The sequence below is a fragment of the Sycon ciliatum genome, chromosome 8 (assembly GCF_964019385.1).
Source record: "Sycon ciliatum chromosome 8, ocSycCili1.1, whole genome shotgun sequence".
Taxonomy (NCBI): Eukaryota; Metazoa; Porifera; class Calcarea; order Leucosolenida; family Sycettidae; genus Sycon; species Sycon ciliatum.
In genome coordinates, this window is record NC_088650.1 from 10,782,024 (window position 1) to 10,796,751 (window position 14,728).

Consider the following 14,728-nt stretch of genomic DNA (forward strand, 5'->3'; position numbering starts at 1 on the left):
GGTGTCTGTCCCGGCTGTGGAGCCTGATCGATAGAGTGCACAGATAACAATCTTTGACCGGCTAGCTGTTGATACAGATATCCATATCACTTCGTGATGTTCCGTGCTGAACCGGTCCAGGTGCTGGAAGGCCATGTTTGATTTCACCCAGATGGCAACTCCGCCTCCATGAGCGTTTCTGTCATGTCGGATTGGGGGAGCGTATCCGGACAGACAGACCTCACTGTCAGTGACCTTTGCGGTTGAGAATGTTGTCTCCGTAACAGCGATGACATCAGGTGAGGAGCACTTTGCAACATGTGCAAGTTCACCAAGCTTTGACTTTAGGCCAAAAACATTGGTGAGTAGGAGCCTGAGGAAGCGCTTCATTAGTGACCATGCAGGTCATGTTGTGGCGCAGATCCGTTTGATCTCTTCAGGTCTCCAGCCTCTGGTGGGGAGAGGTGGGAGTTTCTCCGTTTTCGGCCGCCAGGTAGTGGAGTGGAGATAATGTCTGCCGGTGGTGGTGGCGGCGGCGGCGGGGAGGAGGTTGAGCCCTGCTGCTGTTGTTGCTGTTGCTGTTTAGTCAGAACACTGGCAGAGGTGCTGTTTCTGCTACTGTGGCAGCGACTGCTGGTGCTGCCCTCAGGGCTGGTTTCAGAGAACCTTCATGGCCTGCAGTATAGGGGTCTTGGGCCTCTTGGCCAGAAGTTGGGCGCTGTAACTGTGGAGAATGAAGTGGCATCGATGGTCACTCTGGCGGAAGCATGCCCACTTTCTGACAGCCATACACTGCAGGTGTGGACAGGAAAAGAGGCGCCCAGAAACTCACTCCTGGTTTTGATAAATTGCCTGAAGTGGCTCTCAGTGCTATCTGTGGCGATATTGCCCACGTAACTCGTTAGCACTTCGTTTTAATATTAAATTTTATAATTATGGCTTTTAGTTTTACTAGTGCAATTAGGAGTATAATCGATGCAGACATGGCCAGACAACAACGAGTTCATGGAATTTTTAAGGATTTTTATGTTATTCAAAATCGATTTTCGTGTTCCGCTCATCAGTGAAAATCGATTTTGAATAACATAAAAATCCTTAAAAATTCCATGAACTCGTTGTTGTCTGGCCATGTCTGCATCGATTATACTCCTAATTGCACTAATAAAATTGCTTTCTCCACGCCGACTCTTTTTAGTTTTACAGTGACTGTTACTTGGCCTCATGATGTGCTCTAATCATGACTAATGTCATAGTATTAGTAATGAGTTGGCTCGAATGCTTGCCGACCATGCTGATTACATGCTGTATGTACGTCATTGTACGACGTAAGGCCATGCGCCAGGCTGCAACAGAAAACAGACAGCAGTCAGTCAGCTCAGCTCAGAATCAGATGACACCAGTCATCATACTCCCACGCAGATCTGTCGACTTTTGCATACTATGCATACTACAGTCAGTGTACTGCTAAGTGCTAGTCTAGCGTGGCGGTGGACACTAGCACACATTCCCCGCCGGACTGCTTCTGTTTTGCTTTCTTCGGAAAGAAAGGGGAATATTGGGCGCTCAGACAGCACCGTGTGCATGCTCCTGCCGATGCAAGTATATAAAAAGTTAGCTTTTTGGTTTTGTCTAGTCTTGGAGACAGTACTGAAAGCTTGATCTGTGTGCAAGAGACGAGGGGAAAGCGTCGAGCTTCGCTTCACTAAGCCTTCAGGACACCACCATCATCATGAGCAACCCGCCACCACCACCCTACTCGGCGGAGGTGAAGCAGCCTATGGCCGGGTACCCCGCAGCGGCTCAGCCAGCTTGGCCAGCCCAAGCCCCAGCGGCGTATCCCGCCCAAGCCCCAACGGCGTATCCCGCCCAAGTCCAGCCGCAGCAGATGTATGTGGCGCAGCCAGCGCAGCAGACCGGTAAGACCCTTGGTTACGATTACGATACAAATAATTATTTCTTCGGCTCCTTCCATTCACTGCTCCAAGTCCAAGTGCAGCCCAAGTGGTTCACATCTGCATGTCAGTGTCATAGATCTACGTGCTAGCTAGTCATGTGTATCCACTCTAATCTTACAACGTTACTTATGTGCAGTGTAGTCGGGGGTAGTGGTTCGGTGCCGTGTGGAATGACCATTGTCCTTCGTACATACTAGTACTAGTAGTAGCGAGAATGTGCATATTAAAGGGTAGGCACTTCAGCCGGTTTTTTCCAGTCGGGTTTCTCCCAGGTTTAGCATCGTAAATCGACAGTGGTGGATATCACAAGGTCACCCACAAAATTTCATTGAAATCCACAAAGACACAAGTGAGATATGAAGGGTTGAAGAGAGGCAATTGCATAAGGCGAAAACAATACAATTTGTGGTACCAACAGCATCCCCAAAGTGTTATCAGTGGATATAGTTACAAAACTTCAGAGTGGCATTTTCGAACACACGGCTCTCACAAACACCAACAAGTGTTTATGGATGAACAAAATACTGATCAAAGTTCACAATAGTCCAGAATACGGCAATTGTTACCACAATCACCATAGCAACCCCATAGCAACCCATAGTAACCCATGGCAACCCCATAGTAACAGCTTCGGTTTGCTGTGAAATTAGCTAATATCGACATAGAGTTCACTAGTAGGCCACTGCTGCTGCTAAATGCTATAAAAGACATTCTTCTGGCACTCAGAAGGTAAGCACACCGAGATAGCATACGCAAAATGAATTGAAAGCGGAATTTCTGCATACACAACGCACATGCACACGTTAACGCCACTTCAAACAGAGGTTCGATGTTGGAAACCAGTTTCTCTATTGGCAGCTCCTTTGTACCAGTAGAAAGTGCAAACTAAATTACTTTGGACCTTCTGCAGCAGAACAAACTTGCAGAAGTGAAGCTGCGAATTGAGAGCAAGGCGTTCGTCAGTGACAAAGAACATTTTTGAGAGCTGTTCCTGTGCTGCCTCCTTCGAGATCCAGAGTCCACCTACAGCCGTGATCTCCGTCAAAGTCTCCTTTTTCTTTTGATGTTGTTCTTTCTTGCGTGTGCTACCTGCCTCCTTCTCCTTCACTTGCTCCATACAGCAGTCATGAATTGTCTGCTGGCGAGCCTCGAGATTCTCACAGAATTTTGGTGCAGCGCGCCTGGATGCGTCGATCAAAGTCTCCCTCTCATCGGCGGATTTCTCCTGTAGCCACTGTGCCGTTTGATTGCTCGTAAACATCAGTAGCCGTTCAAGCACAACAGGGTCAAACATTGGCTTTCAGCACGCTTTGAAAACTGGCTCAGGTAGGACGACGACGCATCTTTCTCCTCCGCCTCAAGCCCTTCTCCTCACTATCTACGTCCATATTTCCTCCTTGCGCAGCTATGCACAAACCCTGGTGAACAAGAACTCAACTGTTTCTGAATGGAAACACGACGCTGAAGACGATAGGCAACGTTTCCAACGCGTACTAACAACATTTCCTTGTGAAAACACTCTTTGCTGGAAGTGTACATGATCTGCAAGTCGCAAAAATGTACGCACTATGACGTATGTAGGCTCTACTGAAAGCTGAACGCCAGAGCAGCACGATGCACTGAACTACAGGCCCGTACAAGGAAGCATGGCGCGTACCTGTACAGTTTTGCACAGGCACTTGAGTGATACCACGCAAGTACGCACTCTCACCTTAGCAAAATTTGACAGGTCTTGTCACGTGACTGAAGTGCCTATAAAGGGGAAGTTAAGGCTAAAATCAAAATTTCACCAGTTGTAGTCTTCGGGGTGCTGAGTCGAATGTTCGTGGTCCGAGGAAGCTGAGATGCTCCCTTCCTACTTTAATCCCAATCAAACTCGCGCACTTCCACCGAAACTGGGTGACTCCGCCCTACTAGATGGGGATTTGTATGCAAAATGTCACTAAAAGCGCCATTTCGTTCTTATAAAAGCACGGATGACCGCGATTGGCCCATATGTTGTAGTCTTTTGGACACTGAGTCGACTGGTTTTGGTCCGAAAAGGCTGCGATGCAGCGTTCCTCCTTTATTCCCAATCGAACATGGTTGAACAAGCGGTCACGTGCTCCTGCGTACACCAGTCACCTGGTCACCGTGCCTGCAGGGTACAACTTACTAGCCTGTTTGACCTTTTTTGGGTGCAGTCCTGTCACTCGAGTTGAACTCGAATTGAACCTTGGTGTGAAAGTTGTCGCCTGCTGATGTGTTGACCAGGTGATTTGGGCACCCAGTAGGGCTTGGCGGATAATGCCGGCAGAAAAATTGGCAGAATTCGGTACTTTTTCTGGTAAGTTTCATGCATGTTTGGTATGTGGATAAAGAAATGGAGCAGAATTCGAGGAATTGCCCGCCATAAGGTTTGTATGGTTCTGCCAATTTCGGTGCAAAAAAAGCAGAATCTGCCACCTTTTCGAGCATTATCCGCCAAGGCCTAGCACCCAGGAGCACGTGACCGCTTGTTCAACCACGTTCGATTGGGAATAAGGGCCGAACGTTGCATCGCAGCCTTTTCGGACCAAAACCAGTCAACTCAGCGCCCAAAAGACTGCACCATATGGGCCAATCGCGGTCATCCGTGCTTTTATAAGAACGAAATGGCGCTTTTAGTGACATTTTGCATACAAATCCCCATCTAGTAGGGCGCAGTCACCCAGTTTCGGTGGAAGTGCGCGAGTTCGATTGGGATTAAAGTAGGAAGGGAGCGTCTCAGCTTTCTCGGACCAAGACCATTCGACTCAGCACCCCGAAGACTACAACTGGTGAAATTTTGATTTTTGCCTTAACTTCCCCTTTAACAATCCGAGGTCAGTGTTGTTTTTGAGAATTGTTCTTGACGCATGCATTCTACAGTCTTCAGTCTGATAATATCTGACAACTCTTTCAACGTGAGTTTCCAAGGCACATCACCTCCCCCCCCCCCTACACGTTTTGATTCAACCCATGGACCAGGTCAAGGAGCACCTACAGTTCAATGAAAAAGACAATGACCTGTTGGGATTCTACTGCTGTTCCAACCTCCTCCCCCCCCCCCCTCCTCCACTGTGCAGATCGGCCGGAAGCAGGTTTTGATTTGTACGGTAGCAACAAGGCCTTTCATACTTGTACTTGCTGCATGATTTGGCAGGTTCACTTGCCTTCCACAGCATTATACATGACTGTGTTGGTGGCCAAAAACTTGGTCCGGTGATAACCTGACCGACCGGACCGGTCCCGGTGGGCCTGCTGTGTATTGTACACTGCTGTGTATTGTGCACTGCTGTGTATTGTGCACTGCTGTGTATTGTACACTGCTGTGTATTGTACACTGCTGTGTATTGTACACTGCTGTGTATTGTACACTGCTGTGTATTGTGCACTGCTGTGTATTGTGCACTGCTGTGTATTGTGCACTGCTGTGTATTGTGCACTGCTGTGTATTGTACACTGCTGTGTATTGTGCACTGCCTAATGTCCACGATGTATATGTAGTAATGTTTGCTAGGACCATTAGAGGAACATGAAACCATCCGAATTTATGATACCAATTCAAAAACAACATGGGGAGGAGGGCAACCATGGGGTCTTCTTAGACAGAACACAGGCAACCTAAAAACATTTTTAAAAAAAAGGCTCCAGGAAAATTCGTAAAAAATTGGGTATTGTCAATAACACCCCATTTTTGGGGTAAATCCAAGTGCCTAGTTCAGAACTCGCCCGATACGTATTGTACATGTACAATTGACATAGACATGCATGGGCAGATACCCACAGAGTGTGAAATTGAAACAGTGGTCTTTGACTGGATATTACTTGGTATGAATATTATCACATGAGTTGTATCCTTGACCACTTTACCAGTGAATCTGATCTACATACTTGCACGTACGGAGCCTCCCTCGATTTAAGCTAAGGTCTGTGGAGAATCCGTAAAATAATAGAAATACCCCCCCCCCCCCCACACACACACACGCACATACACACACACGCGCCTCTATAGGCGAATCATCTGACACTTTGAATAGGAGTGGTGGCGCTCCCTTTAATCCTGAAACATAAATCTGGCCGGTTGGTTTTACTCTCTTCATCTTTCTTATGCAGTTGTTATAAACCGGCAGATTCGGCCGCAGGTTTATGGATTTGGCTATGGTTACTACCAGTACATCCCAGTGCTACACATGGCGCCTGCCATCATCTGCCTCGTCCTCAATGTCGTTGGCCTCGGATTAGGTAAGATGATCTGTGCACTGAGGCTAGCTATTCTATTTTGTTGGCTGGTTTTGCCATGATGAATGCTACGCTACTTGGACATAACAGTTACCGCAGGTCTGGAGAGCGTTTAGACTAGCATAACTGTGCTACCTGTTGCCCATTTCTGATAATGGACAGATGAACATCCTGATGAACAATCTCAGCTAATAATAGAGTTAGACTCGACGGAGAACCAAGGATCAAATTATTGAAAAGAAAATGACCAACACCACCAGTTACTTGGCAATCAGCAGATGACATTGCACGACACTGGCCGACAGTACTTACGATCCACAACTGATTGCCAATCAGCTCTAGCACGTCTTGGATGGGCACTCCAACAGCCTTCCGACTTGGAAGGTTCTAAGTTACAGGAATAACAAACGAGGGGAAGATGTGCGCAACCAAGATAAGCACAAGCTGAAAGTCTCAGCTGTGAAGGACGTTGGTGGATGTAATGTTGATGACGATATCGGCAAGACCATTGAACAACACGATGAGTATACAGCAAGTCTCCTGCAGCATACACTTTCATCATTACCTCAAGCTGATAACAACTGTGTTTCATTCCAGGAAATTTGCGTTGCCAGAAACACATGCAGAAGCTACACAATACTGCTATTCGTGTAATCTTGATTGATGATGTTTTTTGTGTTCATTCGTTTGAGGGAAAGGTGCTGACAGGAACACAAGCATCTGTGTTGTTTTTCATTTCTTGTGTGCATGGCCAGGATCGTGTGTGGCAGCATTCTGCCTGCTATGCTGCGGGCATACGTACTCGACCACGCAGTCCAAGGGCGAGGTCTTCTTCTGGTGTTTTGGCGCCGGATTCCTGCAGCTGTGTTTGTGCTTTTTCTCAGCACTCGGATGGGTGTGGGCCATCTTCTGGGGTGCTCTTTTCGTGAGCATGTCCAGTAAGTACATTGCAATATTAAACGTTTCTTCTTTCTTTAACATGTATGTCCACTGCTTTTCTTTTTTTTGATTTGGCTGTGGTTGGCTATCACTTGCCACGAGATGATCGTGCAATAAATAAATAAATAAATAAATAAATTTATAAACGATTCCTCAGCACAGTAACACCTGATGTAAGCGACCTCTGTCTTTAGTGACCTCTGTCTTTAGCGACCTCTGTCTTTAGCGACCTCTGTCTTTAGCGACCTCAGTCTTTAGCGACCCCTGTCTTTAGCGACCTCTGTCTTTAGCGACCACCTGCTCTTAACGACCGTTTTTCCATGCACGGACAGTTTTACACAGAAACTGCACCGGATACAGCGACCACCTGCCTTGCGCGACCAGCGACCGACTTTTTGTGTACCAAGTGCCATAATTATTAGACCTGCACACAGCGACCAAAACTAACCAAAAGTGCCATCTTGGCTGGCAGAGTTGACTGCAACAGGGTTGAAGTGCGCTCTGACGTAAGTGGATGCAGTCAACTGAAGTGACAAGTGACAGTGCAGAATGCACTCCAGTGAGGTGTGCTTTGCCTGCACGAGAGTATTCTATGCTCCACACCTGTCAATATGATTTCGTTAGCTGCATACATTGCATCCTCGCCAAGTACTGTGGAAGCCGTTATTCTAACGAGGTGCATATTATAACGATTGCCTAAAATTGACTGGTTTACATGTACCAAAGGTAACGGTTCTCACCCATTCTCAACGCTCAATAGAACAGTATATCTATCGATTTCTGTATAAAACGAAATAGTGGTTGAGACTTCGGCGATGATTTTTTAGGAATGAGTTTGCTCCCACACTGGAGCTCGCGCTATTCCGACCACTTGACTTGACACTTGAGTTAGTCAAGTGTCAAGTCAAGTCGGCGGAATAGCGCGAGCTGCAGTGTGATTTCAACGACAGATTTCTCCTCGTTAGCTCGTTAGAATTAGCAATTCGTTATATACATATTTATTATGGCTTTTACGGAAGGATGTACCCAGTGTGCTGACAGTGCTCAACACCGTGGAGGCAGAGCGTAATACAGAACAGAACAACAGTTGCCTGATGATTGCGAGAGCATGAAACTTCAAGTCGCAGCAAACAAGCCTTGATTGTCCTTGTTGTTCTGTTCTGTATAATTATGGTTTTTACAGTAGCACGTATCCAGCTGACCGTAGGTGCTGGTGTATGTAAAATGTTACAAGCATGCATCGTCCCATGTTCCTAGCACATTACGTGCTCTCTGCTACCAGTTCGGGTCTCCTAGAACAAAAAAATGAAAAATGCCGAAAACCATCACAGCACTCCTTGTGAATCATTTAAAATGGTGACATAGGTCTGAGGAACAGTGCAAATATCACTTCATTGAAAATGGTCCCGACATCCAATAGTAAAGCGTGTTATTGTTTACCTCTCATGAGTGTATGCCATTATTGGATATGTGCTCTTTCCCATTTTCTCTTCAACTAGGCCAATTCTATGGGAGACCCTTCACACCAGTTCAATCAACCACCACCACAACGGTGATCACAGCCTAGGTGCTCAATGATTCAGTCATTTTGAACCTGGTTCCGCATGGTCCGCACCGATGGCAGATTTTCCTTGAAAAATGTTTTTGCAACGCTTGCCTTTTGCAAAATTTATATTTTGTTTCACTTTGTCGGTTCCTCTCTTCGGAGGATTGCCCTTTACACGATGCTGTAGGAATTAATCAGCAGCACTAAGCTATGGTTCTGCCATTGTGTAGAACCCAACGCACGTGCATTGCAACAAGCACTGGTGCACACACGTTTTGCCTTGATGGCTTTGACTCGTCAAGTCTTTCTAGATTTACCACCGATTTTTTATTGTGTGTATGCTGCTGGTTCGCCTTATCCACTGCGTGCGCACTGTAAATTAGTGCATGATGTACATTGCAGTTTTAGAAAATGAAAAATTGTGGACGAATGTACATCTATGTGCATCTTGGCTGGCATGCTAAGCAGATGCGACGTCATTCGACCTTGGATCGGCGAAATACTAAAGTTTTCCTCCTGCTCGACTCGATTGCTTCTGGACGCTTGTTCTTGTTCCAGGCCTCTCCTCTTACGCCTGCCTTCGTTTGGGCATCAAAAATGAGACTGGAGTGTCCCTAATTAAACAAGGTCTGTATGCCAGTCAAGAGCATGGTCACATCCAATATACCTGATTTTAGGGTCCAGCGGATACCAGTAATGCTCCGAAAATGTTCGTATAATGCTAATCATAATGCTCCGAAAACTACCTTGTAATGCTGATTATAATGCTTCAACAACTTGAACAAGGGCTATAATGCTCTTGGTTTGGAACAAAAATGGAAGAAAGGCTGCACATTGTCAAACTTCCAGGAAGGATGCATTTCGTCGATCTGCCTCTGAAGCTTCACACAGTTATACACCACTACTCAAAAACGGTCTCTTAGCTACAAATTCTTTCAATAATTTAGATGGACAATAAGCAGCGGTAACAAGCAGCAGTTTCACACGACGATCGTTTCGCCGTATAGATAAAGACGGCTCATCAGGTGTGCAGGAATGGACTCGGATGGAGAGCCAAGGTTTAATTTATACAAAAGAGAAAGACCAAGAAACTACAAGTTACGCTACACTGTCCACTAACACCACCAGTTACTAAACAATCAGCTCCTGCGAAAAAATTGCACGACACTGAACGACGGTACTGACGTTCTATAGCTAACTGGCTAACAGCTCTAGCACATCTTGGATGTGTACTCCAACAGCCTTCAAACTAACTTGGAAGGTTCTAAGTTAAAGAAATAACATAAGGAATGGAAGGTGAGCGCAACCAAGATAAGCACGAGCTGAAAGTCCCAGCTGTGAAGGACGTTGGCGGATGTTCATGCATGCCGATGACGATACTGGCAAGACCATTGGACAATACGGTCAAACCACGATTCAAGAATGCAAAGCAACATTCCACGCAACTTGTGTGGCTCAGAAGATGCGAAGATCAATAAAAGGGGAAGCTATGCGAACAAGAATCATGAAAACCCGAACGCCTCAGTAAAACAGTACTGTACTTCGACTATGGCAATTTAGATGGACAATAAGCAGCGGTAACAAGCTGAAACGTTGTACAGAATCAGGCGACGACCTCGCCTCATGATGTGGTGACGGTCAATTGGGATTCCATACCATCACTGGAGGCGCAATCACCAGTAAGCAGTGATGGAGTAGCTCCGACACTAACGGCACAGGATGGTGGCGATCGCCTATTGCACTGGCAACGCAGACCATCAAGCAGAACGGACGTGGTTCGTACCGTAAAGATCCGGTGATCTTTACAGTACTATGTCGTCGTAGAAGCCCTCCATTCCGTGCTGTACGACGAGCATCTTCTAAACCCTAGCAGGCTTCACAAGTGGACGGACGCTGAGGTTGGCCTGACACGAAGCACAGTTTATGAGTATATGCGGGCCTACAAGATAGCACGAATGATCCGCAGTCAAGACCCCAACATGTTAGTTCCGTTGGCTTTGTCGCATTTCGAAGTGTTCAACAATACTGCTTTGAAAGAGAATGGAGTGAAGAAGGTGTTTCAGCTCTGGAAAGCAATTCTAGGATCAACCCCACCAGAGAACAGACATCGATTGACAGCAAAGCAGGTCCTGGCCAAAGGAAATGCTATACTATATTTAAACAAACCTCAGATAGATATTCTGAATCTTACGCTGAAAGCACGCTTACAAAATTAATGTCGGTTCAGCTCATATTATTGATTGCGGTTATCAAATCTACGTGGAGGTAATAATTTTAATATAGCTATGAATAGGATGAAGGCAGCAGACATCACGCAACTACGTTACTTGTTCGACATGTATGACTGTGTATTTTATAACAAAAATATTATTGAAACCCAGAATCGATTTTCTCGTTCCTATCATCAGTGGGAAGAAATACGGAACTAAAGGATACAACCAAAGAAACTGAAGTTAAGCACTGTAATAGAAAGGTGTTAGAATTATTACATCATGATACAAGTGCAATAAAACCACTAGAGGAAACGCAAAAAGGTAACAAGATTACGTAACCAAAGGTGAGAAGGCACTGAACGAAGTGCCAACCTACGAATACAACCTCAGTGCAACGACGATACGTGCGTTCATGGTGAGGAAGGACGTCCTACCATCCCATCTTTTGAGCCATTTGGTTAACCAATTTGAGTGCCGGAATTGTGGTAGCCGGTACGTTGGTAGGACCCTTCAACACCTCTGACGCACGTATCAAACAGCATGTACCGCAGCATATTCTGCCGGATGCAGCTAAATCCAAGCGGCCGAAGCGTGGCCTACCGCGCAAGAACCCACCCCCTGTGGCAGTGGTACAGACTGAGCCAACACAAAATGCTGTGCCGTGTGGGAGAGCTAGGCCGCCCAAGTTGCCAACTCCAGCAGCACCACCGTTGCCCTTGCCACCACCAGAACCGCCACCGGCTCTTCTTGTGACGGGGGCTGGGGTGGACCCACCTACACCCGCGCTGGCATCACCAAATCTCACACGAAATGCCACGGCGCCCACATTAATCCAGAGACCTCGAAGGGCAACAGCAAGCTACTCCACAGAGATTTATGCCAGAAACGGCCAAGGACCGCGCATTGCGGACAGTACCAACAGGAGGAGGGTCGAGCAGTATCATGAGTCAGTGAGTGAAGCGGATCTGGTGGAACAACTCCGGTCACGGGACGAGCAGCTAGCAAATGGGAGACAAGTAGTGTGTACAGAAACGGAGGATGAGACGGATGATCAGAGGATGGAAGAGGAATTGGATGACGAAACGGTTGGTGAAGAGACAGCGGACGAGGCAGATGATGGTGGTGATGATGATCGTGAGGATGACGAGCGGAACGAAGAAGAGGACGATGAGGTGGACGAGTCGGAGTTGGATGGGAAAGAGCGAGATGAGGCGGATGAATGTGTTGATCGTAAGAAGTCGGCTGTGTATCTACACTTGTTATCTCGCCCTGACTGTCTTGGTGTGTATGATGACTCTCATTTTTCTGTACTGTGTCGTGCGCGTTATGTCCAACAGTTGAAAGTCCTTGAGGCAGTTTGTATACGTGCATGTATTCATAAGCCTGTTTTGTGTAAGCAGAAAGAGCACGTTGTTGCACTGAGGTTGTATTCGTAGGTAGGCATCACTCCATCAGCGGGTAATGCTAGTAAACTCAGCCGATTACATGTATGCTTTTCAGAATGCCAGCAAAAACAGGATATTATGCTCGTTTTAAATGCTTTTTATGCTAGTTTAGGGCGTTTTACATGTACATGTATGCTAGCAATATATGTCCAAATACAGCAAACAAATCGCAGAAGAGTACGCGAAAAAGTCTGTTCCCAAAGTAGGTATAAAGATATGCGCGCAAAATTGATTGATCGGTGGTAGACTACTTCTACTCGAACAAAGGCAACATCGTTGTACGCAATGGTATACATGTACATGTACATGTAGTTTGCGTTGGGATGGTCATGTGACACGTCCATGTATAGGCATTTGATCAGGGAGTACTGTATTCTACGACTCTCTGGCCATGAGATGCTGAAAATCGCGAATTATGCTAGTTTCTCCAAAAACATGCCTCATTATGCCGGGGCAATGCCCCCCTCTGCGAACGCCGAACAGTCGAACACCCCCATTATGCTAGTTTTAAATTAATGCTAGCATTACCCGCTGCTGCCTATTCGTAGGTTGACACTTCGTTCAGTGCCTTCTCACCTTTTCGAGTCCTGGTGGGTCTGGCGTTTTTTTCTCTTTTCAGGCAGTTCACTTCCCCGACTGATCCTTTGAATTTGAAGTTCTCCCATCCTTTCCAAATTTAATCACTTTCTTTCACCTCTGGTAGTTTCCAGAAACTGACCGTGGTTGGTCCCCTGGGGGAGGGAAAAAGACCCAAGTGCCATCAGTATGTGTGGCACGTGTTGTGAGCTGCCTTTGGAGTGAAAAACTTGTCAGCGCCTTCTAGGTTCAGCCTGGTCCCATAGCTCAGTGGTTAGAGAGCATTGCTCATGACAAGCAGGGTCCCAGGTTCGAGTCCTGGTGGGTCTGGCGTTTTTTTCTCTTTTCAGGCAGTTCACTTCCCCGACTGATCCTTTGAATTTGAAGTTCTCCCATCCTTTCCAAATTTAATCACTTTCTTTCACCTCTGGTAGTTTCCAGAAACTGACCGTGGTTGGTCCCCTGGGGGAGGGAAAAAGACCCAAGTGCCATCAGTATGTGTGGCACGTGTTGTGAGCTGCCTTTGGAGTGAAAAACTTGTCAGCGCCTTCTAGGTTCAGCCTGGTCCCATAGCTCAGTGGTTAGAGAGCATTGCTCATGACAAGCAGGGTCCCAGGTTCGAGTCCTGGTGGGTCTGGCGTTTTTTTTCTCTTTTCAGGCAGTTCACTTCCCCGACTGATCCTTTGAATTTGAAGTTCTCCCATCCTTTCCAAATAATAATAATAATAATAATAATAATACGAAGTGTCAAGTAAAGTCGGCGGAATAGCGCGAGCTCCGGTGTGGGGAGCAAACTATTTCTTACAAATAATAATAATAATAATAATAATAATAATAATATTGACTGGTTTGAGGGAAAGAGACAAACGGGAAAAGTCTGAAGAAAAAATTGACTGTCACCACCAGGACTCGAACCAGGGACCCTCGCTTGTAGCCAGCGATGCTCTAACCACTGAGCTATGGTGTAGTCGTCATCCAAGCAGAGGCCGTTCAACATTTTCTTCAGACTTCGTAACTCACACTTCCTGTGAATCCACACAGGCGGGTGGGACGCAGCCCTCACTGTAACCCACACACTTCACGTACAAACTAGCACGCGGGGAGCCCCAAGTCATAAAATATTGACTGGTTTGAGGGATAATAATAATAATAATAATAATAATAATAATTTAAAGAGTCGGCGTGGAGAAAGCAATTTTATTAGTGCAATTAGAAGTATAATCGATGCAGACATGGCCAGACAACAACGAGTTCATGGAATTTTTAGGGATTTTTATGTTATTCAAAATCGATTTTCGTGTTCCGCTCATCAGTGAATAGTATCGGAACTGAGGGTACTGTGTACAACAATAGAACATTTTATAACAGCATAATTAATTAAAAGTGTGAACAACAAAGGAAGTGCTACAGCATTACATAATAGGTGTCAAACATAGTGCTAACGTATATAACTGAGTGCAGCCACAAAGCAAGAGGTGATACAGTGCAACATGACACAACATTTACATCTGATAACCAGCTACGAGAACAACTTTAGCGCGACTACATGCTTCTTTTGTTTACAAAGAACAGGATTATGCACACGAATACATACAGCTTCCAGAACCTTCAACTGCTTAACATAACTTGCACGGCACAAAACAGAAAAGTGAGAATCATCGTACACACCAAGACAATCTGGACGTGATAACAAGTGACAAAATACAGCTGACATTTTGCTCACGTCGCTCTCTTCCGTCTCATCCCGCTCCTTTCCTTCGACCTCCTCCGCCTTATCCTCGTCCTCCGTCTCATCTTCATCATCATCGTCCTCATCACCACCATCATCATCAT

At 46.1% G+C, this 14,728-nt stretch overlaps 1 protein-coding gene across 1 annotated transcript; it reads left to right on the forward strand.

Annotated features, from left to right (window-relative positions):
* The first annotated feature begins 1,546 nt into the window (after nucleotides 1-1,546).
* LOC135823370 (protein SPEC3-like) lies at nucleotides 1,547-9,185 on the forward strand. The gene is made up of 4 exons (XM_065336222.1): nucleotides 1,547-1,895; nucleotides 6,051-6,179; nucleotides 6,932-7,114; nucleotides 8,615-9,185. Exons 1-4 carry the CDS (start codon nucleotides 1,709-1,711, stop codon nucleotides 8,680-8,682), a joined length of 567 nt encoding a protein of 188 aa, XP_065192294.1. The 5' UTR covers nucleotides 1,547-1,708; the 3' UTR covers nucleotides 8,683-9,185.
* The last annotated feature ends 5,543 nt before the right edge of the window (nucleotides 9,186-14,728 follow it).